The sequence below is a fragment of the Pipistrellus kuhlii genome, unplaced genomic scaffold, assembly GCF_014108245.1.
Source record: "Pipistrellus kuhlii isolate mPipKuh1 unplaced genomic scaffold, mPipKuh1.p scaffold_m20_p_1, whole genome shotgun sequence".
NCBI lineage: Eukaryota > Metazoa > Chordata > Mammalia > Chiroptera > Vespertilionidae > Pipistrellus > Pipistrellus kuhlii.
The window spans coordinates 60,348,946-60,372,561 of NW_023425404.1; the positions used below are offsets into that span (position 1 = coordinate 60,348,946).

The 23,616-nt window shown below is 39.4% G+C and overlaps 2 protein-coding genes across 2 annotated transcripts; both read left to right on the forward strand.

Moving 5' to 3' along the window:
• Window positions 1-3,736: 3,736 nt before the first annotated feature.
• LOC118703527 (toll-like receptor 11) lies at window positions 3,737-6,615 on the forward strand. The gene has a single exon (XM_036410588.2). It carries the CDS (start codon window positions 3,742-3,744, stop codon window positions 6,505-6,507), a length of 2,766 nt encoding a protein of 921 aa, XP_036266481.2. The 5' UTR covers window positions 3,737-3,741; the 3' UTR covers window positions 6,508-6,615.
• Window positions 6,616-13,323: 6,708 nt separating this feature from the next.
• LOC118703242 (olfactory receptor 11H6-like) lies at window positions 13,324-14,292 on the forward strand. The gene has a single exon (XM_036410427.1). The coding sequence runs from the start codon at window positions 13,324-13,326 to the stop codon at window positions 14,290-14,292; it is 969 nt and encodes a 322-aa protein (XP_036266320.1).
• Window positions 14,293-23,616: the final 9,324 nt, after the last annotated feature.

Genomic DNA, 23,616 nt, shown 5'->3' on the forward strand with positions numbered 1-23,616 from the left:
TTAAAAAATGACCATTCCTCTACTTCAAAAGAAGAAAAGAATTCAGACTTAAAAGAACAAATAATATTTTGCATTAAATAATTCAGTTAATCTACATTTTACCCACTTGAATGATGAAAACAAAAAGGAAACTCAAGATCTATCTATCCATGGACCCAGAATTGTCATAGATATTAGACATTAGATTTAGATTTAGCTTCTTATAATAAAAACCCAAGTAACAGCAGCTAATGAAAAATATTTAGCTTTTTTTCCTCCCATATAAACTTGTAAAGATAGGCAGTCCAGGGGTAGGCAGTTCTAAGATGCCACCAGGGACTCAGGTTCTCCTGCTTTTTGACAAACCATTTTTAGTACATATTTTCATTCTCAAAACCACCTTATTATCTAAAGATAGCAGCTAAAGCTTCTAACAGCAAAAGCTTTTGATTGAACTGAAGTGTCACATGACCCTACAAAAAAGGAAGGCTGTCATAATTTAATTTTTCAAGTTGGGCACATTGCCACCAGAATAGAAATGAGGCTGTATTAATCGGGAAATAAGAAAAGTGGATAGTAAGTATGCAGCTAACATACTCTGATACACATGTATTAGCTGTAAAATAAGTAAATAAATGATGAAATAAGTAAAAAAAAAAAAAAAAAAAAAGATGAAATTTTAGAAATAGCCTCTTTTCTCAATGTTATATTTTGTTTATATCCAAAAACACAAGAAGAGAGAAAAGTTTTGAAAGACAAACATATTAATAAAAACAATAAAATTAGGCTCTCTAGAGCCTAAAATCTTAGTCAAAATTGATGAATGGGTGTGAGAAAGTAAACATAAATTTGTATCTCCAATCCTGAATGAACAAAAGCAATTCATATACTTTTGGGATAAATGATGAAAGAAATATTTTAATATTGCCATAATTAAGCTTATGCAATTGTTACTCCAAAAACAAAGCCATAAAATTATATATCCAAAAAAGAAGTTCAGTCAAGTCAAGCATGATATGGATGTGGGGGACACTTTTCTTTTGGGAATATTAAATTACCAAACCCGGTCCAGGCTCCAATTTCATGACTTCCTCCCAGAAATCTAATGGCTTATATCTTCTGGAAAAGAAGATCCAATCATTTAGATAGAAATGGTTTCTCTTTCTTATTTTTTCTCCTCTGCACTCCTAACCTCCATTGAAGGTCCAGTTCCCTCCAGGACCTCTTCAATAGTCCTGCTACAAAGGAGCTTAATTTTAAGAATATTGGGAGGACTGAGAGGAAAGAGGTAAAAATGGTGGAATAGTGTCAATCTTGTGAGAAAGAAAGAATATAATCCTGGAAAATGGAGAAAAAAAAAGTGTTCTTTCAGGTGTTAGGAGGATATGATACAATAGTGAGAACCAAAACCCCCAAACCAGACTGAAAAAGAGGAAATAATAAAATAGAAAAAGTTATTGAGAGGGAAGAGAGAGAACAGTGAACTTTTGGGGAAAGGTTAAGAGCTTAGCAAAGCACTCTCCTCTTTGCCCCGGCTTTTGTCATGTGGGAGAGAGGGCATAGCCCTCTCTGGAGAGGAAAGAACCACAGAAGAAAGGGCTTTTAGGCCTTTCCTGCAGAAGAAGGTGAGAAAAATTCCTGAGAAGTTTCAATGTGTCTCGGCGGCAGCCCTCCATTTCCTCTGCTCAGTGGTAAACAATGTCAGGTAAGTTTTATGGATGAGATGGGTGATCAGGCAAGTAGTGAAATTGGCAAGCAAGAAAGCAAAAGTGGGGAACCTCCCCTTTCAGTGCCCCTGGTCTTTTTCGGGGGATGCTGGAGGCCTCAAGCTAGGCAGGGCTTAGACAGAATTTAAGGGGAATATTTGGGTTAAAAGTTTGTCACAATGGAACTGTCCAAATGAGGAAATGTCACTGTGGAGCAATTAAGTGCTGCCTCCAATAATACCATCAAAGCTTATTTCCTACAGACAAAGGACCACTCCACAACCCAGAAGTGTTCTGCATGCCTAGGATCTCTGCCCCAAGGCCATCTGTCTCCTTGGGCTGAGATGTATTCCTGATCCTAAAATTTCCCTGAATACTATCATATTAGAGAGGCTAGTTCAAGAGGAACCGGGCATGCTATTAAACAAGTCAGAGACTGTAGTGTGGGCTCAAGAAACAGCCTTTCCAACATTCCAGAGTAGCCATTGAAATAGAATCGTGCAGCATTTGAGCATATTGAGTGACATTCACAACGAGACTGGTAGCTTTTTCAAGGTTAAGTCACCCCGATGATGAATTCCCCAGGCCCTTCTCCTCAGACTTCCTCTGAACTTCTCAATGAAGTCTGAGGCACATACAGTTATGATGCTCCTTGCTGAAGGAAGAGGACTTGAGGAAAGGCAGCTTTATGCAATCACCCAGGCAGGTTATCCTCATAGCAAACTCAAGGGGAAGTGTCCAAACCTTCCTTTGTCCAAAGGTATAAATTCTGAGTCATCCCAAACCCTGTCAAGAGCACAGTGCCCTTCATAATGGTTAACTATCCTCTAATTCCCCCAGAGGACCAGTCTGTTCTCCTGCCTCTTTCTATCTTTTCAGGGACCTAGATTGAAGATGTATGACTACTGCTCATTTCACGCTGGGAAATTGGATGCCTTCCCATTGGAAAGGAATAGTCAGCAGTGAGAAAGGGTCAGTGGGACCTCCTCCCTCTGCACTATGTTTTGAACACAAAACTATCATGGCTTTGTTTTTCCCTTTTACTGTGTTTTCTACTTCATTCTCCTACCCACTTTCTCTACTTGCTTTATATTTCACCTGAACTAACTTTTGCTCTTTCCTCAATGGTAGGATTCATTTGGAATGTTTCTTTAGTCCTGCTTGAGGACTTTTGAGTGCAAAGACCATCAGATTTGGAGGCAGAATACCTGGACTGTAGCCACAGCTCTACCACTTTTACTCCTGTGACTTCAGGCAAGTCACTTAATTTCTTTGACATTTGTGAGTAAAATAAGGCTAATATTGGGCCCATGTATATAACTTGGCTAAGGATCAAATAAGAGTGTATGTTTAAAAAAAAAAAAAAAAAAAAAAAAAAAAAAGAGTGTGCCCTAAAAGGTTTGGATCAGTGAATAGAGCAACAGCCTGCAGACTGAAGGGTCCTAGGTTTGGTTCCGGTCAAGGGCATGTATCTTGGTTGTGGGCACATCCCCAGTAGGGGGTTTGCAGGAGGCAGCTCATTGATGTTTCTCTCTCGTCAATGTTTCTAACTCTCCATCCCTCTCCCTTCCTCTCTATAATATATATATATATATATATATATATATATATATATATATATATATATATATATATATATAGGTTTCTCCTCCAATCTACTTCATAATAAGTAAAGTTGCTGCACAGTCTTGAAAGTAGCCCATTCGTAGCTCACAGCTCCCCTCCAAAGAAGTTATAAACCTGAGCTGATCATCCCCAGCAGGGGAATTGGGAAGTGACACCAATTTCTCTGCTGAGATCTCTCACACGTTGCAGGCTCTTCTTGCTGGTCTGTCTCTGTTTCGGACTCCACTGGCTTTCTGTCTGCAGGGGGGCACAGCTAAGTGCTCATAGCTTGAGTCCTCTGCTTGGCCAAATGTCTCCTTCATGTTGTAATCACAGACTGTCCCACACATATCGTGTTTTGTCAGCATCAGAAGGCCCAGACCTGGGATTGTTGGCTCTTGTAGGATTTGATGCTCATCTTCTGTCCCCTCTTTTCCTAGAAGTAGGACCAATGATGGAAAGACCTCAGTTCTCCTTCCGTCTCTTCTCACTCTTACTGCTGGCCCTGATGAGCCTCAGCTTGATGAGCTGGGCATGGACTGCTCCCAACTGCACCATAGGAGACAGCTCCCTATTACCTAGCATCTCCTACTACATCCCATTCTGTACCTTGGCCCCAGGACTGCACATTTTCGCATCATGCTCCAATATTGAAAACCTGGCGCAGACCCTGAGAGCAGTGCCCCGGAATATAGAGGCATTGTGTCTCCAGGGCACAGTTACCATCCTGCCTGCTGATGCTTTTGGGCGCTTCCCCACACTAAAGCTTCTGAGGCTGCAGCTGGGCACCATCAGGATTACGTCTGGGACGTTTCAAGGATTGGATCAGCTGCAGCACCTTTCCTTCGAGCATCATGCTTCCTGTTGCCTGAGCCTGTTTCTCCCTCCAGATGCACTGGAGCCCCTCGAATTCCTCAACACTCTTTCCTTCCATGGCTACTGCCTGAATGATAGCCAAGATGTCCAGTTGCCCACCAGCCTTAGTAGTCTAACCCTGAGGCACAGCTGTCTAACAGACCTGCAGGAGTTGCAAGGGCTCTTCCCAAACCTTGTCTCTGGCTCCTCACACACACCCAGCCCCAGCCCACAGACTCCCTTCCTGGACTTGCTGGATCTGTCTGTCAACCTGCAACTGAGCAGTGTCGGTAGCCAGGCTCTGTGTGGCCTCCAGCTCCGTTCCCTGAGATTGGATGGCACCCCACTAAGTGCATTAGACCTTGTAGGCTCCGGGCTGCTCCACTTGGACTCCCTCTACCTTGTGGGGACCGGTGCGAAAAAACTGCCTGGGAATGTGACAGGTCACTTTGCACTTCGTGCACTTGACCTCGGGAGAAACCAAATCCGGAACCTAGAAGGTGGAGATCTCCTAAGCTGCCACTCCCTGGAACTCCTCAGTCTTCATGCCAATGGCCTTCAGTTTCTTCCCTCCAGTTTCCTGAGTGCCCTGCCCCAGCTTCAGAGGCTCAATATGTCAGTGAACAAGCTGGGCCCAACCTTGGAGCTCCCAGGAGGGCTGGCCAGCTCAAATCTGAGAGTGCTAGATCTGTCTCACAATGAGCTCTGCGTGCTGCCCGGCAGGGCCTTCTCCTCTCTTCCTCAGCTCCAGGAGCTCTGGCTGAGTGGCAACAACATCTCCAACTTATCCAGGGAGAGCCTGGAAGGACTGAGGTGGCTGGAGACCCTAGACCTGAGTTGGAACCAAATTAAGATGCTAAAGCCAGACTGGCTCTCCTCTCTGTCTGCCCTTACTTCACTGAACCTCCTGGGCACCCATTTAGAGCACTTCTCAGGCAGACAGCTCCAGGGTCCCCTGAAGCTGAGCCATCTGAAGCTGGGTTCCTCTAATATGCTGGAGATCTACCCTCCCTGGCCTCCAGCACTGCTCAGCTTGGAGTTATGGGCAGGGAGTGTTGTAGAGTTTAGGGTCCCCAAGGAAGAACCCTTCTTGTTCTTGGAGAACTTTACCTTACAGACTACCTACATGGTGTTGTATCCGGACAACGCCACGCTCCATTTCCCTTCCCTGCGTCATCTCACTCTGCGAGGCTGCAGCACCTACATCTTCTCTGAGCAGAGAGTCTTCCTTGGGCTCCCTCTCCTGGAGTACTTGCACTTCTGGTCTGATCGCAATGGCCCAGAAAAACTGTGTCTGTCTGGGATGCCTAGACTGCGAGTGCTGGAGCTGGGGGACTTGGCTTTCCACTATGATGCAATTCCAGTGCAGCTGGAGATGCTACTGAAAGAGCTGCCTCAGTTACAGGTACTGGCACTGAGCAACCTGAACCTCGGGAATCTCTCCGTCTCCAGCTTCAGGGGCTTGGGCCTCCTTCGGCTGTTGCTGCTCAACTCCGAATGGGCCCTGGGGTTGGACAGTAGCCTCCAGGAACTAATCCCCCAGATGCCGCAATATGTTTATTTCTCAGATGTCACCTTCACCTGCCAGTGTGACAGCTCGTGGGTGGGGCCTTGGGCAACACGGGCCCCAAACACCTTTGTGTATGGGCTGGAGAAATCCATCTGCAAGGCCAATGCCTCTGATTACTCCAAGACGCCACTGCTCACCTTCCTTTCTGGTCACTGCTCACATGATTCCGAATTTCAGGCCTTTCTAACCAGCATCACGCTGGTGCTCCTGCTGACCTTCCTTGCACTGCTGAGCTGTCCTAAATGGCCCTGGCTTCACCGCCTGCGCATGCTAGCTCATGCCTGGTGGTGGAAATTGGGTGGGCAGCACCCCAGAAATCAATTCCACTATGATATCTTCATATCCTACTGTGAGCAGGACCAAGCCTGGGTGCTGGAAGAACTGGTTCCTGCGCTGGAGCAGCCTCTTCCAGATGGCGAGGGCTTGAGGCTCTGCTTGCCTGAGAGGGACTTTGGGGTTGGGCAGGACAGGATGGATGCTACGGCCGCCAGCATGGAGAGCAGCAGAGCCACCCTCTGTGTGCTCAGCCACCAGGCCCTGGGAAGCCCCTGGTGCAGTCTGGAGTTGAGGATTGCCACCCACAACTTGGTGGCCAAGCCTGGGACTGCTTGCCTTCTGCTCCTGTTTCTGGAACCTATTGATCGGCAGCAGCTGCATAGCTACCACCGCCTGGGCCGGTGGCTGCAGAAGGAAGACTATTTCGACTTGTCCCAAGGGAGGGTTGAGTGGGATGCCTTCCGTGAACAGCTCCGGAAAAGGCTAAGGAAAGCTGGGCAAGAGAGAGAGGATTAGGGACTCTGGAAGAGAGGTTCAGCCACTCCAGAGGACTCCCAGCAGGGATCTGGGCCCAGCACATGTCGGGAGGGCAGGCTCAGAAGCAGCACTCTATCAGCAATGCTCAGCTCACTAAAAACGATACACGGAGAAACCGAATCCCAATGGGATAACATGTTGGCACTTGGAAATGAGATACTCATTCAAAAAGCAGTTGTGATGCCTGTTAGTCCTCTGAACACAAGGCATCCCCTAAAAAAGAATATATAAAATGATGTTTTCTAGAACCATGTCTGCATTGTACACAATAAACTCATTCTTCCCCATGAGAGTAATGTATTTACTTGTTTTGTTTAAAAAAAATTACTTTATTCTAGTGGAATGGGGCAAGAATCAATGAGGTATTTGTGTTGAAGCTGAATTGAAGCCATATTTTCAATTCACCAAAGATCCAAAATTTTGAAGAGTTTTCCTAACTCATGAGGCTCTCAGAATAACAGCCTTACATGGGGAGAACAATAGTTTTGATTCTATGTTACCTGTGAGGAATCTGAGTACATAAAGGTTAAATGATTTATGACCTTGGTACAGCTGTATATCACAAAGTTTGGCTTTGGCCCCAGTTCCTCTGAGTCACATCCACTCTGTCTTCCTGTTATCTCTAACCAACGACAACTTTTTTTTAATATATAATTTATTGATTTTGTACAGAGAGGAAGGGAGAGAGATAGAGAGCTAGAAACATCGATGAGAAAGAGTCATCTATCAGCTGCCTCTTGCACACCCCCTACTGGGGATATGCCCACAACCAAGGTACATGCCCTTGATCGGAATCGAACCCGGGTTCCTTCAGTCCCCAAGCCGAAGCTCTACCCATTGAGCCAAATCGGTTTCAACACCAACGACAACTTATCTTCCTGCAAAGTTAAAGCAGGCAAACAGCTTCTCCTGCTGGCAAATCTGTCAAAGCAAAGGCACCAAATAAATTTGTGTGTGCTACTGCCACCTCGTGGTCATATCTGTTTTCCTTGTTCAGTTGGGGAACACCACCATCCCGTTTTCTCCTTCCCACCCTCTCCCTGTCTTTGGCTCAGTGAGTGAAAGAGTTCCACACTTTTTTTTTTTTTTTTTTTTTTTCAGGAAAAAAAGTACCAATTTCTTCAGTTAATAGAGTCAGACTATTTGTAGTCCCATGGCATATTTCTGGGATTTCCACCATCCAGAATTCTTTCCCCTGCCCCTTTGTCTGCTGTGAGCTAATGATCCTTAGAAAATATGGTTCATTTTTGTCAGTGTTGATGAAAACCTCAAGTTCTCATTAACCTTACTGTTCCCACTATGGTTTTTTATTTCGTTGACGTTATCTAGATAGTTTTCTTTTTTTTTTCTCGGCACATCTTAGATTCATATAATGGAATTTCGGTATTGAAAGAAATTTGCTTCTGATGTTTAAATCCTTTTTACTACTTTCCCATCCTATATCTAACAAAGTCATGATATAAAGTAATCTTCTGAAGCAGCCTGTGCCATCACTGGGTAAGTTTCCCTGTAAGAAAGTTATCCTCCATAGTGAGTTACAAGGTGTTTCCCTATAACTTTTAACTATTACTTTTAATTCTGAACTTCGGGGATCAAATGGCACAAGTTGTATTGCTCTTAAATAATTACCACTCCACTGTTTAAATATAACAAAGGAATTGCATTGTTCTTAAATAATCACCCTCCCTTTATTTCAGCAATTTAAATATCCCAGTCCCTTCCACTGTTACTCATTTTTCGTACTTCTCAGCCCCTCTAAGTCGCAGTGCACTGCAGTTTGCCCAGGTACTGTTTAACCCCAGAACTTGTAAGGGCACAGTGTCTGATCTCCGTAGAATCAAACAGGGTGAGATCATTCCCTCCATTTGTCACACATTGTGGCAAAAACGTTGATTCAAATATTTGATTTGCTTTTCTTTGGCTGAATTGAGATTAAAAGGGCAAATTCACAAACAAGTGAGGCGGTAGATGACAGTCAAGTCCTCATGGAACTAATGTAAAAATCCCAACATTACCACAGCAGGCCTGGGGCTGGCATATGTATAGAATTACGGAAAGAATAGAATAGATGAAGTGACTCTTTGAAGTATCTTATAAATTACCGTAAGTGCAGTGTATGAAAACATGCACTCAGGGGGTCTCTCAGCCCAGCCTGCGCCCTCTCACAGGCTGGGAGCTCTCAGGGAATGCCTGACTGATGCGGGGAGCAGGCCTAAGCTGGCAGGTGGACATTCTTAGAGCTGCCACAGAGGCAGGAAAGGCTCCCACCACTGCTGTGCTCACCAATCATGAGCCTGGCTTCTGGCCAGCGCTCCCCCTGTGGGAGTGCACTGGCCACCAGGGGGCAGCTCTTGCATTGAGCGTCTGCCCCCTAGTGGTCAGTGCATGTCATGCAACTAGTCAGTCTATCATTCAGTCAATTTGCATATTAGCCTTTTATTATATGGGAAGGATTTGCAATAACTAACTCTGCCTTTCTATTCTTGGGATTTGTAGAACCCTTTGCTTTTACATCTTCAGTTTTAAATCCAGTATCATCTATTCTGTGGGAAAACACAGCTGCCTTACTATAAATATATATACTGACACTTCTGCTTATAGTTCAGGTTCTTTTTTTATTCATGTGTCTATATTTGCTTAAGGTCAACTTATTCTTCAGCTTAGACCCAGGCCTCATGATCTTTCCTGATTCCCCTGGAGGTTGGACCAATTTAGACCTCAGTTAGAGGAATACTTTCTGAGATCTGGCCAAAATGTTCTCATTGTTATCCCTAGTTGAGGCCACTGGGGAAAGTTGGGTCAGACACCCCAGGAGGGTCAGAAACAAGCCTTGACATGTTTATTTAAAAGTGTATGTGGCCTGGAGCTCAGCAGAAGGCTTATGTGCTCACACAGAGTGCTCTGAGGCACAGCTCTCCAAGATGGGCTGCCCAGGACAGAGCAGCCATGGCTCAGAATGTGTTGGCTGCGTACTTTCCTTTAGAGACAGGGATGTAATTGGTCCTTCTCAGATCAGAAAAGACCACAGTGCTCTTTACAACTGCGTGTCACTATCTTTTCATGCTGTTTAAACAACATGCTCATTCTGTAACTGCTATTCTTGATATTACTTTCCAACACTCACGCCCTTTTGAAAGCCTTCGAAGAAATTTGGATGCCAGCACCATTGTGTTGGTTTTGCCGCACACTTTCTCCTGCTAAAATAAGAGAACAAGGAAACTGAGGCTGACTGCACTGTCTGTGAGAGAGAAACCCAAATTTGGATGTCTGCCCTCTGCTGGATTCTGTAATTCTCAACAACAGCTTCAGGTAAGGCACAGCTTAGATTTTACATAATGTCTTTTTCATCTTCCTCTAAAAGTGTTGTGTTTTCTCCACATAAAATGTAAATTAGGGTTAAAAAGGTGACGAGTATCCAGAAAATACTCACGGTTTGAAAAGAACAGCATAGGGAATATAATCAATACTATTGTAATGACTTTGTATGGTGTCAGATGGGTACTAGGTTTATTGCTGTGATTACTTGATAAGGTAAATAAATCTGTAATAATTATGCTGTACACCTGAAAATAAAATAATATTGTATGTCAACTGAAAAATATAATATTGTATGTCAATTGAAAAATAATAAAAAATAAAGTTAGTCTAAGATTGAAAGAAATGTAAATTAGCTTGCCTATATTAGAAGTTGATTCAATTCTCAACTATATAACACAATGTCCAGAATAAATTCTGGTCTCAATAAATGTTGTTATATAACATTCTTGATATTATGTTATCAAGAATGTTATATAAAAATATGTGTTTTATTTATTTGTATTTAAGTAAATATATTTAATAAAAATAACAATATTTTACTTGACTTCAGATATCAACTAAACCAAAAACCACATAAGATAGGAAAATTTGTGGAATGGCAACTTTATTCTATAACTTATTACTTATTCAAGTCATATATACCAGATTTCCTAACTCTGAATATGGGGCAGAAGAAAATATCAGGCAATAAGAGAAGAACATTTTTCTATTAAAGCACATTGGCTAGTTACATGGGAAGTAAATGTCAGTTATAGACTATACCCACATGATCTTTAAGAGGGAGCAATCTAAAACAGTTCACTTACCTATTTAAAATGCAAAGAAAAGATTATAAAAGCATTCAATAAAATGTTTAAAGATATGGATAACCAGTAATAGAAACAGAAGACAACAAAAAAGCAGTGCATATACTGTTACATACACACATACCTACCCTTAGAGCATGATTACAACTTAGCAACAGTAAGAAAGCACAGAGCACAAATAGAGTGGATAAAGGAGACACAAAGAAAGATGAAGTAACTCAAAGAGAGAGGTACCTTGGATGGCATTGCCTGAAGTGGGCTCCTGTCATGGATATCTTCCTGTTACTTAGACTGAAGTGTGACACCATAGCAAAGTCCTTGTTACCTTGCTTTTTTGGGGGGATTGGAGGGGGGGGAGCTTGCTTATTTGTTTTTATTAGGAAACTGAAGATTTCAATCTTTGATTCTTTTTCTTTCTTTTTTCCCCCTCAGTCCAAGCAATTGTTTTCCTAATTGGTTACACATAGGGCGTGTTCATTGATTAAGAAAACAAATATTTAGTAAATATCTGTAATATACCAGACATTGTCCTTGATTCTGGGAATAATTCAATGAGCAAAAAATTATTTCCAGGTGGTTGAGACCAAAAACACATACTAAGTATATAATACAATGCCATGTGGTGATACGTGCTTTGAAGAAAACTAAAGCAGGATTGGAAAACAGGGTAGCAAAGATGGGTTAAACTGGGATGGCCTCTCTGAGTCTCTGATTTTTACCAGAAATCTGAATAAGGCCAAGTAAGGCATGAGAATAATGGTGAGGAAGAGAGAGAGCGATCACAGACATTATTAGAATGAGCATACTTAGCATAGTCAAGTATCAGCAGCTGGAGAAGGAAAAGTGTTAAGAAATGAGGGCATGGAGGAAGGCCTCATTCTCTGTACGGACTGGGTAAAGAATTTTGGACTTATCCTAAGTGCATTTAATTGGAAGCAAGTAATTGACATTAGATTTTAAAAATTATCCATCTAGAGACTATACAAGTAATAGTCTCTACATATACTAGTATAAGTATGGAAATAGGTAAGTTAAGAGGCGCTGGCAGTAGTTTGAGGATTTCATGGTGAAAGCTGATGGGACTGCTAAAAACTATTCAGATTCTGAATGTTTTGAAAATGAAGCCTAGTGGATTTGTTGATGGTGCTGATATAGAGTATTAGGAGAGGTGGTAAAGATGTCATCAACGTTTATGGCCTGAGCAACTGAGCAAATGCAGGTGTCATTTAATGATGTGGCAAAGCAGTAGGAGTCAATCAGTTTGAGGTTGGAAGAACCAAAAGTTTAGAAATGGGCATATTGTGTTTTAGTTGTTTATATTCCAAACAGAGATATTGAGTAAGAAATTGGGTGGATAAATCCAAGTTGCAGAAGAGACTTTATAGGTAGAGACAAAATTCGGCTTCATTCCACATGGATGGTTTTTATGTAAAGGACTAGATGACAGATCACATACAGGGAGAGAACAGTGGGAGAAGGAAAATGTCAAGAATTTGGTCCTACAAAACACATTTATAGGTCATGTGAACCAGGAGGAACTTTACATAGGAGCCTCAGATAATGTGTGTGTATGTGTATATAATATATGTGTGTGCGTATTTACATATATATACATATGTGCATGTGTATACAGTATATGTATATACATGTTATATATGTGTGTGTATATGTATATGTGTCCATTGACAGTAATGTAATTCAAATCCCAGAGTGCTTTCAATGATGTAACACTGTAGTTTTATTTTGTTTGCTCTATGTGGCAAAATGTAGATATTGTCCCAAGGTATTTTACAAGTATCTGATAAATTACAACTGAGGACTGAAGCCTGTGTACTGTAGTTAAGGTGAATTTCAGTTAAAAGAGAATCATGTTGGTTTGTAGTCTGAACCTCATTCGCTCACACCAATTTCATGTAAAATGTTTATTTAAGATGACACTTCATGTGGAGCTTACTCCTCTTCAGCAACAATATTTGAACTGCAAAGAGGACCAATGTAAAAGTAAAGAGTATTTTATAGAATTGTGTATGTCACTAAACACTGAGAGAAATTAACAATGAAAATTGTGGAATTTCTTTCATGGAATCTTTTCAAATAAGAGGGCACACCAATGTTGGAATTGACCTTGCTGTAAACAATCACTGATTAAAGGTTATTTTCCTTATCTCTTTTCCAACATTCCTAATACTACCTAGAAAGAAGCCTTTTATGAATCTATGCATTTGATAGCATTAAAAATTACAATTGTAAACAAACTCTTCTTTGTGGCTATTCATTCTTGCTATGTTTTTTTCTTCTGTGAACATGGAGCTTAAACTGTACAATTGTTTGAACCTCCCTATGTTGGGCCCAGATTGATGTTTCTGAATTAGTTTAAAAGCCTCTGAATGGCAAGAGAGCATCTACCTTATTTTCTGTAGTGTTGAGGATACCAAACACAGGCAGGTATTTAATGGATCATTATGGGCATGGTGATCACAATGGTAAGTTTTTTATTTTCTCCCACTACTGGAGTCACATTAGGACAAAAAATGCTGAAAAATCTTTAATCTAAAACTATGGTGCTAACTGAATTGTAAAGAAATGCGGAGAACATCTTAATGAGAAAATTTCTGTAGAGTAATTTGTAACATTGCAATGTCTTGTTATTGCAGTTTTAGGAGAGAAGAAAATGAAAAACCTCAGAATGACTAATAACTCTGACCCTGTGAGCATATTCATTCTTCTTGGATTCCCTGGTACCTGGGAGATCCAGGTCCTCCTCTTCTCACTCTTCTCTGTGATCTATGTCCTAACGCTCATTGGGAACCTTTGCATTATCTGTTCAGTGTGGTGGGACCATCATCTTCACACTCCCATGTACATCCTGCTGGCCAATTTTTCATTCCTTGAGATCTGGTATGTCACTTCTACTGTCCCCAATATGCTAGCCAACTTTCTCTCTGAGACCAACACCATCTCCTTCTCTAGCTGCTTCCTCCAGTTCTACTTCTTCTTCTCCATGGGCACCACTGAGACCTTCTTCTTGTCTGCCATGGCCTTTGACAGGTACCTTGCTATCTGCAGGCCCCTGCACTACCCCACTGTCATGACAGTTCCACGCAGCATCAGAATGGCAGCCTGCTGCTGGGTGTGTGGCTTCTCCTGTTTTCTCCTCCCAGTTTACCTCATCTCCCAGCTTCCTTTTTGTGGGCCCAATATCATTGATCACTTTTTATGTGACCCAGGACCCCTTATGAAGTTGTCCTGTGTGCCAGCTCCTGCCACTGAGATCACCTGTGCCGTCTTTAACTCGGTCCTGATTTTCTCCACCTTCCTCTTCATTACCGGCTCTTATGCCCTTGTGATCATAGCTGTGCTGAAGGTCCCCTCGGCAGAAGGCCAGCAGAAGGCTTTCTCCACTTGTGGCTCCCACCTGGCCGTGGTGTCCCTGTTCTATGGCTCAATCATGGTGATGTACGTGAGCCCAACAGCAGGCAATCCAGCAGGGGTTCAGAAAATTGTGACTCTATTTTATTCTGTGTTAACTCCATTTTTCAATCCCTTGATCTACAGCCTCCGGAATAAGGAAATAAAGAAGGCCCTGAGAAAACTGCTGAGGACTATGAGATTTGGTCAAAGACAGCCCCTCAAGAACTAGAATCCATATATGTGCAGTACATATAGTGATATAAAATTAGAGGTTAATAGTCTTGAGTAAATTTGAGAGACAAGTATGTTTCCTATATTTCCTGAAATATATTTAGGGATACGTTTCAATAAAGCAAGTAATAAGATCTTACCAGACTTTTCATAAATCATTTATCTGTACTAGGCTTTGCTGTATTAATATTCCTGTGTATATCATTTGAAAACAAAAAAAATGCCAGATATTCTCAGGCATTTTTTAACTTAAAGAAACATACACAATCCAAGGTCAACTGGTCCATTACTATCTTTTTCGGATTCCAGTCAATTTGTCTCCAGCCCCCAGTTTCATAGTGATTAAATGTCCAGAGTCCTCATCACAATCTACTTAAACACAGCACACACACACACACACACACACACACACACACACACACTCACACCTGCACATACAAGCATGTTAATATGTGCTTCTCCTCCCACACCTGAATCTACCTGCTGTCTTGTTCGATCACATCAATCTGGATGTGAGACTCATATCCTCCAACATTTTATCCAAAACCCAAACTCATTCCAGCTCTGTGTGAGTTTATTAGCGTGACTGCAGGTTGGGGCTAGGCGAAGTCAGAGGAAGGGCCACCGTGATGAATATCCATCAGTCTCTCATAGTGCACCTGATGCTGCCATTTCCTATCTTCTTCATCCCCTTCTCATCACCCACAAGTCGCCCAAACATCTTTTTTTTAACATTTTTTAATTATTTTTAATTTCTTTATTGATTAATGTATCACATATGTGTCCTTATTTCCCCATTACCCCCCACCTTCCATTTATGCCCCCAAACCCCTGTTATCTGTGTCCATTCATTAGGCTTATATGCATGCATATAAGTCCTTTGGTTGATCTCACCCCATTATCCCCACTGTCCCCTACCTTCCCTGAGATTTGACATTCTGATTGATGTTTCTCTGTCTCTGTTTTTTGTTCATCAGTTTATGTTGTTTATTATATTCCACAAATGAATGAGGTCATGTGATATTTATTTTTCTCTGCCTGGCTTATTTCACTTAGCATAATGCTCTCCATCTCCATACATGTTGTTGCAAATGGTAAGAACTCCTTTTTTACTGCAGCATAGTATTCCATTGTGTAGATGTGCCATAGTTTTTAATCCACTCATCTGCTGATGGGCACATAGGTTGTTTACAAATCTTAGCTATGGTGAATTGTGCTGCTATGAACATATCCTTTCTGATTCGTGTTTCTAGTTTCTTGGGATATATTCCTAGAAGTGGGATCACTGGGTCAAATGGGAGTTGCATTGTTTTAGTTTCTTGAGGAAACTCCATACTGTTACCCACAGTGGCTGCACCGGTCTGCATTCCCACCAGCCGTGAACAAGGGTTCCTTTTTCTCTGCATCCTCACCAGCACTTGTCATTTGTTGACTTGTTGATAATAGCCATTCTGAGATGGTACTGCACTGCTGTTTTGATTTGCATCTCTCTGATGATTAGTGACTTTGAGCATGTTTTCATATGTCTCTTGGCCTTCCTTCTGTCTTCTTTTAAAAAGTGTCTATTTAGATCAGTTGCCCATTTTTTAATTGGATTTTTTATCTTCTTTTTGTTGAGCTGCAAAGAGTTCCCTGTAAATGTTAGAGATTAAACCCTTATCATTGATATCATTGGCAAATATATTCTCCCATGCAGTGGGCTTTCTTGTTGTTTTATTGATGGTTTCCTTTGCTGTGCAAAAACTTTTTATTTTGATGTAGTCCCATTTGTTTATTTTCTCTTTAGTTTCCATTGCCCTAGGAGCAGTATCAGTGAAGAAATTGCTTTGACATGTCAGAGATTTTTCTGCATATGGATTCCTCTAGGATTTTTATGGTTTCCTATCTTATGTTTAAGACCTTGATCCATTTTGAGTTTATTTTTGTGTATGGTGTAAGTTGGTGATCTAGTTTCTTTCTTTCTTTTTTTTTTGCATGTATCTGTCCAATTTCGACTCCATTGTATATTCATGCCTCCTTTGTCAAAAATTAATTGAGCATAGTGATTTGGGTCGATTTCTGGGTTCTCTATTCTATTCCATTGATCTATATGTCTGTTCTTGTGCCAATATCATCACCTGAACATCTTTGCCTTTTCTTTTTCTTTTTTTAGTATATTTTTTATTGATTTTATACAGAGAGGAAGGAAGAGAGATAGAGAGTTAGAAACATTGATGAGAGTCATTGATCAGCTGCCTCCTGCACACCCCCCACTGGGGATATGCCCGCAACCAAGGTACATGCCCTTAACCGGAATTGAACCCGGGACCTTTCAGTCCCCAAGCCGATGCTCTATCTATTGAGCCAAACCGGTCCTGGCTTTGCCTTTTCTTATTCAGAATAATTTTGTTCTTTCACAGACCCTTTGGGGTTTGAAATTCTTTCTCAAATGGACTTTTCAAAAAATTTATTCTCAGCAAAACTAGTTCTTGAGCAGGATCTTATGAAAATAGTCACTTTTTTAGGTTCTTATAACTTGATGTATTCCTTCTTTATCTTAGTACCACCACTCAGTGCAAAAGAATAAATATTCTGACTCAAAATAGAAGTAAGACCTGGAAACAATATTACTTGGGAAATTTTTTAAAATATTCATATATTAAGTGCTTTATAATTTTAAAGTACTTTCTATTTTTATTAGAATGAACATTAATCATGCAGAGAGGATAGTGTGTGTGAGTCTGAGGATAGAAATAAGATAGAATTGCCAATGTCTGAAATGAGGTATATTACTCTCCAGTTAATTTTCAAAGTGGCCTGCAATCATCATATTGCATCTCAGTTAATAAGTTCTACTCTGATAGAACACAGATTCATTTACTAGTGAAATTGTGCCCAGTTTTTAGGAGCACAAAAGACCAAATTCACCAGTCTATCTTAATTATAGCTATACAAAGATGCAAGTCAGGCTCTATGTGGGATGACATTTTAAAACTTGGGTACAGGGCCAAAGCTAGTCTATGAACTTTTTACATAAATCACAAAAATAACAAAATAGCCCTAGCTGGTTTGGCTCGGTGGATAGAGCATCAGCCTGTGAACTAAAGGGTCCTAGGTTTGATTTCTATCAAGGACACATGCCCAGGTTGCAGGCTTGATCCTCAGTAGAGGGTATGCAGGAGGCAGCCAATCAATGATTCTTATTATTAATGTTTCTATCTCTCTCTTCCTCTTTCTGAAATCAATAGGGGACAGTCACAACTTCTTCTACTGAACAGATTCCCTTATGCTAGGAATAACTTGCAGAGTCTTATCCAATATCCCTTGGTAGAGGAGAGAAGAAGTGAGCCACAGGCAGCCTTCCCACATTCTATCTTAGAGGTATTGAATAAAGGGAGAAGGTAAGTATTTAACCCCCAACACTCCTAAAAGAATTGAAACTCAGAATTTTCTCTCATTCTAGTACTTTTCTTTTTAACCAAAGACCAGTAAAAATTGGATGTGAATTTTCATAAAAATAATTTCAAAAAGTTATTAAAATCAATAAGAAAATTTAAAATGATGGCCAGATGCAAAGTAAGTATATAAAAGATAATAATCAGGAAGAAAATATAATGAAAGTAAAAGGCCATTTATAATAACAATGAAAATGTAATATACCTCTAAATAAATTCATCAAAGAGGAGTTAAGTGTATGAGAAGAAAACTGTAAATACCTTGAAACAATAAAATAAAAATATTAATAAGTGGAGATATCTACCTTGTTTCTAAATGTAATGAGGAAATGTCATAAATTTGTCATTTCTTTTCAAATAAATTTATAAATTTAATGAAAATAAAGTAATAATATTAGAATTATATGTATCCAAATGTTCACTAATTAGAGAGTAGTTAAGTGAATTATCCTAGGTCCAAATTATAGAATAATATACAGATATAAAAAATCGTGTTTTAAAATATATTTAATTAGTTGGGAAAATGCTCACACTATAATGTTGTTTAATTTTAATTTTTCCAAAATAAAAATTTACATAATTGTTTCCCAACTTATTTTGTAATTAATAAAATACAGGAAGAAGCATGAACAAACTGTTGAATCTAAGAAGGAAGACAGAAGAGGGTATATGGGAAGAGAACAAACAAAACTTGTGATCTCTTGATTCATGGTTGACACTCAACTACTGAGCCCACTGTCTGGGCTATAAAGCAAATCTTGATGGACATAAAAGGAGAGATCGGCAGGAATACAGTCATAGTAGGAGATCTACCTCATTGGCATCATTGAAGCAATGGCTTTAAATGACATACTCGATGGGTTTAATTAATTTTTAGAGCATTTCACTCCAAAGCAGCAGAATATACATTTTTCAATTACAAATGGCATATTTTCCAGGGTAGACCACATGTTGGACCACAAAACAAATCTCAATAAATGTAAGAAGATTGAAATCATATAAAGCATCTTTTCGAATCACAATAGTAAGAAACTAGAAATCAGTTACACTAAAAAACTGAAAAACACGCAAACACATTGAGGTTAAATAACATGTTACTAAAAAATAAATGGGTTTTGTCCAGCTGGTGTGGCTCAGGGGTTGAGCATCAATCCAAAAACCAGGAGGTCACATTTTAATTCCCAGTCAGGGCACATGCCTGGATTGCAGCCTCAATCTCCAGTAGGGGGCATGGAGGAGGCAGCTAATTAACGATTCTCATCATTGATTCTTTCCCATCATTGATGTTTCTATCTCTTCCTTCCTCTTTCCAAAATCAATTTAAAAAATATAATAAATAAATAAATAAACAGTTAACAATGAGATCAAGAAAAAAACAAAAGATACCTTGAGACAAATGAATATGACTATTGTGCTAAGCAAAATAAGGCAGTTAGAGAAAGACAAATATCACATGATATCACTTATATTTGGAATCTAATGAACAAAAGAAACAGATAAACAAAACAGGCCCAAAGTCATGGTTGCATGAAACAGAATAACAGATCTCAATGGGAAGTGAGGGGGAAAGGATGGCAAGAGATTAACTAAAGTCATATATGCATAACCATGGACACAGACAATAGTGTGGGTGGAGTGGGGGTTGGATGGAGGGGGGCAAAAAGGGGAGCACCTGTAATACTGACAATAATACATTTTTTTTAAAGAAACAAACAATGATCCAAACTCTATAGATACAGCAAAAACAGCCCTAAGAGGAAAATTCATAGCATTAAGGTTTACCTTAAGAAATGAGAAAAATCTCAAATAAATAATCTCACATTTCTTAAAGGAGCTAGAAAAAGAACATCAAACAAAGGTGAGTACAAAGAAGGAAATAATAAAGATTAGAGCAGAAATAAACAAAAGAGGGTTGAAAAACATATGCATCCCATGTTCATTACAGCATTATTCATAATGGTCAAGATGTAGAAACAACCTCAGTGTCCATCTACAAATGATGGATAAAGAAGATACCGTATATATAACAGAATATTATTCAACCATAAGAAGGAAATCTTACCATTTGTGACAACATAGGTGGACCTTAAAGGCATTATGCTAACTGAAATAAGTCAAACAGAGAAAAAAATATTGTATTATATCACTTGTTTGTATAATCTTAAAAAGTTGAATAGAAATAGAGAGCAGATTTGTCATTGCCAGAGGTGAGGGATATGGGAAATGGGGAATGTTTGTCAAAAAATACAAACTTGCAGTTATGAGTAAGTTTGAGGGACTTAATATAGATCCTGGTGATTGTTGTCAACAACACTGTATTATATACTTAAAGTTGCTAAAAGAGAACATCTTTACTATCTCACTACAAACTAGAAATGATAATTCTGAATAGAACATCTTTACTATCTCACTACAAAATAGAAATGGAGGTGTTAGCTAATTCTATGATGGTAATTTTTTTGTTATGTATATGTGTATCAAATACACTGTACATCTTAAACTCACACATTATTATATGTCAATTATATCTCGATAAATCTAGAAAAAACCTTAAATAAAAAAAGAGTACAGTGGATTGCAAATGTTATTAAAAGAAGAAATGGAGATAATGGCCTGGGTACCACCCAGGGGGCATTCTCCCCAGTGTACACTTCTCTAGCACACTGGCCTCCCTGTTCTTTCCCTGGCATGACAGACACACTCCTTTACCTCTTGTTCCTAGAATTAATTATTCCTTCTGCTGAAAATCCCTCTCCATGTCCTTTGTTTTCTCAAGCTTCTGCTCAAATGTTAATGTCTCTGTTAGGCTTTCCTTAAAACCATATTTAAAAGTCTAAGTCCTGCTCTAGCTGGTTTGGCTCACTGGATAGGGCGTTGGCCTGTGGACTGAAGGGTCCCGGATTTGATTCCAGTTAAGGACATATATCTGGATTGTTGGCTCAATCCCCAGTGGAGGGTGTATAGGAAACAGCCAATCAATGATTCTCATCATTGACATTTCTATTTCTACCTTCCTCTCTGAAATCAATACAAATATATTTTTAAGTATTTTTAGAAAATCCAAGTCCTGCCCATTTCCAATCCATCTCATTCCTATACTTCATTTTTCTCAAATGAAAAATAAATATAATCCCTTTTTTAAATTTCTTTATTGATTAAAGGCAAAAATGTATATGTGTGTGTGTGTGCACGTGTGTGTGAGTGTGTGTAAATAATACATTTATTCACTTACTCATTTTATTTATTTTCTGTTGCTTTTCTCCCCACCCCCCATTAAATTTTTCTAGGTAAGCAGGATTTTCCCCCCATATTTTTCTTACCCTACTATATCTCTAGTATCTATTGAGCACTCTATAAATATTATTAAGTCTATACAAGACTTAGCACTTAAAATGTCATTTTTCTATCATAAAATTGCAACTGCAATGTCTCTAAGTAACAAATTTAAGAATACTATTTAATAAAGAACTGTTTTTTTCTTCAAAATAGAAACCTGGAATTTAATGGTACATCTTTTTGTTGTAACTATTACAACAAGCTATTACTATTTCATTATTCCCTAGGAACCTTTTGCAATGCCTGGTTACTAGAAGCACAAGAGATGATAAGAAGCTAGTTTGGTAAGCACATTATTCCTCAGGGATAGCAGGGCTTGGGATTTCATTATAATAAAATTCAAAACTATCTCATCTGTTGAACAAATACTTTAAAAATACCAGGGAGAGGCTCACAGATCTCAAAAGCCATGACAAGGAAATAAATTTAAATGAAACCTTCATCTGTGCTTTCATCTTTACCATAAATATGAGTTTTCAATCTGGGAAGAAAAAACATTTCTTTAATTTACTCTTTGCCACTCATGGAGGGTTACACACTGCATCATCCAATTCTGCAGAAGTTCCTCACCTGCTTCTTACTCTGTGGGGTAACATTTTATTCCCCCTTTCTGACTTCTCTTCTTGGCCTATATTCAAGGCGTGAGTTAAAACTTTGTATGCCCAATTATAAAAGCTGGCTTTTCTGCATAAGTAAATTTACTGGGAAGTGCTTTCTTCTTGTTCTTAAAGTGTAAATATCTGGTTAAAATCAAATTCAGACAGAAAGTTTTAAAATATTAATTATTCTCTTGTTTCTGAGTCTTTGGAAATGCATTCATATAGCTTTCTTATCCTTTTTAAATATTAATAACTATTGTTTACAAAGAGGCCTGAAGATTTTATGCAAAAATGTATAACTAATAAATTTCTGGAGGTGGATTTATTATCAATATAATAATTTTTTCTCAATTCAGAAAATATGACAAATTTCTGATACCACTCATATCGTATCTCTCCAATACATATATTGTTCTTAATTAAATGTATTGTTAATAAAATTTTGTGAAATAATCCTTAAATGACAAAACCATTCAGTATCTGCATGCTCTCTGTTTCTTGAATTTATAGAATCTTCTTTGGATTGTGACTTTCTTCAGTTTGTACTCCCAAGAAATACTGTAACAAGAGACCAAAGCAGGGTGAGTATTGACACTGATTTACCACTATTAGGGGTCCAATTATTAGTGAAAATGACTAATTAAGAGTGCTTAGAGTAGGGTATAACAAGGTATCAGAACACAGATCAGAGTGTGCAAGATAGCAACTAAGACCTGTGTGGCAGCTGAGTGAGCTTTTTATTCAGTAAAAGCAGCAGAGTGATTGTGGGCATCCCATCAGGACAGTTTTGAAACATTCATATAAATTGCCTTACATCAATATTATGCTTTTTCTCTCTATATATATTTTGTGCTCACTCTATATAGCTAAGTATAATTTAAATGTTCTTAAGTTAAAGGCACTCTATTTTCCAAATAGAAAATGGCCAAGATTCACTAGCTCCATAAGTTGTGTCTCTGGACAAGATGATATTAATTCCTTTTCAGATAGGGTACATCCACCTCAGCTGATAAAAATCATACAATTATTCACAATAAAAGATCCTAAATATTTTTTTAAATTTATTTCACAATCCCAACAAATCAAGAGGGATTTATGTTCTCCAGAACAACACACACACACACACACACCACCACCACCACCAACAACAACAACAAACAACCATAACAACAATAACAAAACAAAGCAAAATAAAAAAAAAATCTTATAATTTGAGAAATTCTGGTGCCTGCCCTACATTGCCACCTGGTATGACGTTATTGCTATGGGAAACAAATAGACTGACCTATCACATTGCATTCAGACTCAGTACAATCTACATAGCCCCAAAAGCAACGAGAATACACACACAGCAGTTCTTTCACAGTAGATGGCAAACATGATAGCCAAGAGTAGGCTTCCGAAGAAACAAGAGGTAAAAAGTTTTGATTGAATAACAACAAACTGGGAGCACAGGGACAGCAGGCATGAGTGAAGCAAGCCATTTCATGTTTCACGGTTGTCTCAAAAGAAAACCCGTAGACTAGGTATACATATGTGCGAGAGGCATGTGTAAAAAGAGAAAGAAGACCAAACATAGAAAGCCGCTATGAAAGTAATATGGAAAGTAATATGGAAATGTCATGCACACAATCAACACTTTTCTCTACTTCACAACATTTTGTGGAACTTTGGCCAACTCTAGTCACAGTCAGTAATCCAGTCACCCAGAGCAGTGCTCTCCCTGAATCAGATGCCCCACGTGGCATGTTTCGTCCTCACATTCACGAGAGACTGTTTCAAAATGTTCAACCAGCAAAATTTAGGTGCCAAAGTGTAGGGCTCTTCCCCAGGATGTGGGGCTGAATCCAACAGCTGGATAGAGAGAAAGCATGTCTTATATTCCAAACATATATAATATACCATCTGTGCTGGCCCCAGAGAGGCCCTTTGGGTCAATCCTTTACAATACCA

Bases quoted from the DNA above. Each gene is read 5' to 3' on its own strand.
- LOC118703242 (XM_036410427.1), top strand. From the start codon at position 13,324: ATGAAAAACCTCAGAATGACTAATAACTCTGACCCTGTGAGCATATTC.
- LOC118703527 (XM_036410588.2), top strand. From the start codon at position 3,742: ATGATGGAAAGACCTCAGTTCTCCTTCCGTCTCTTCTCACTCTTACTG.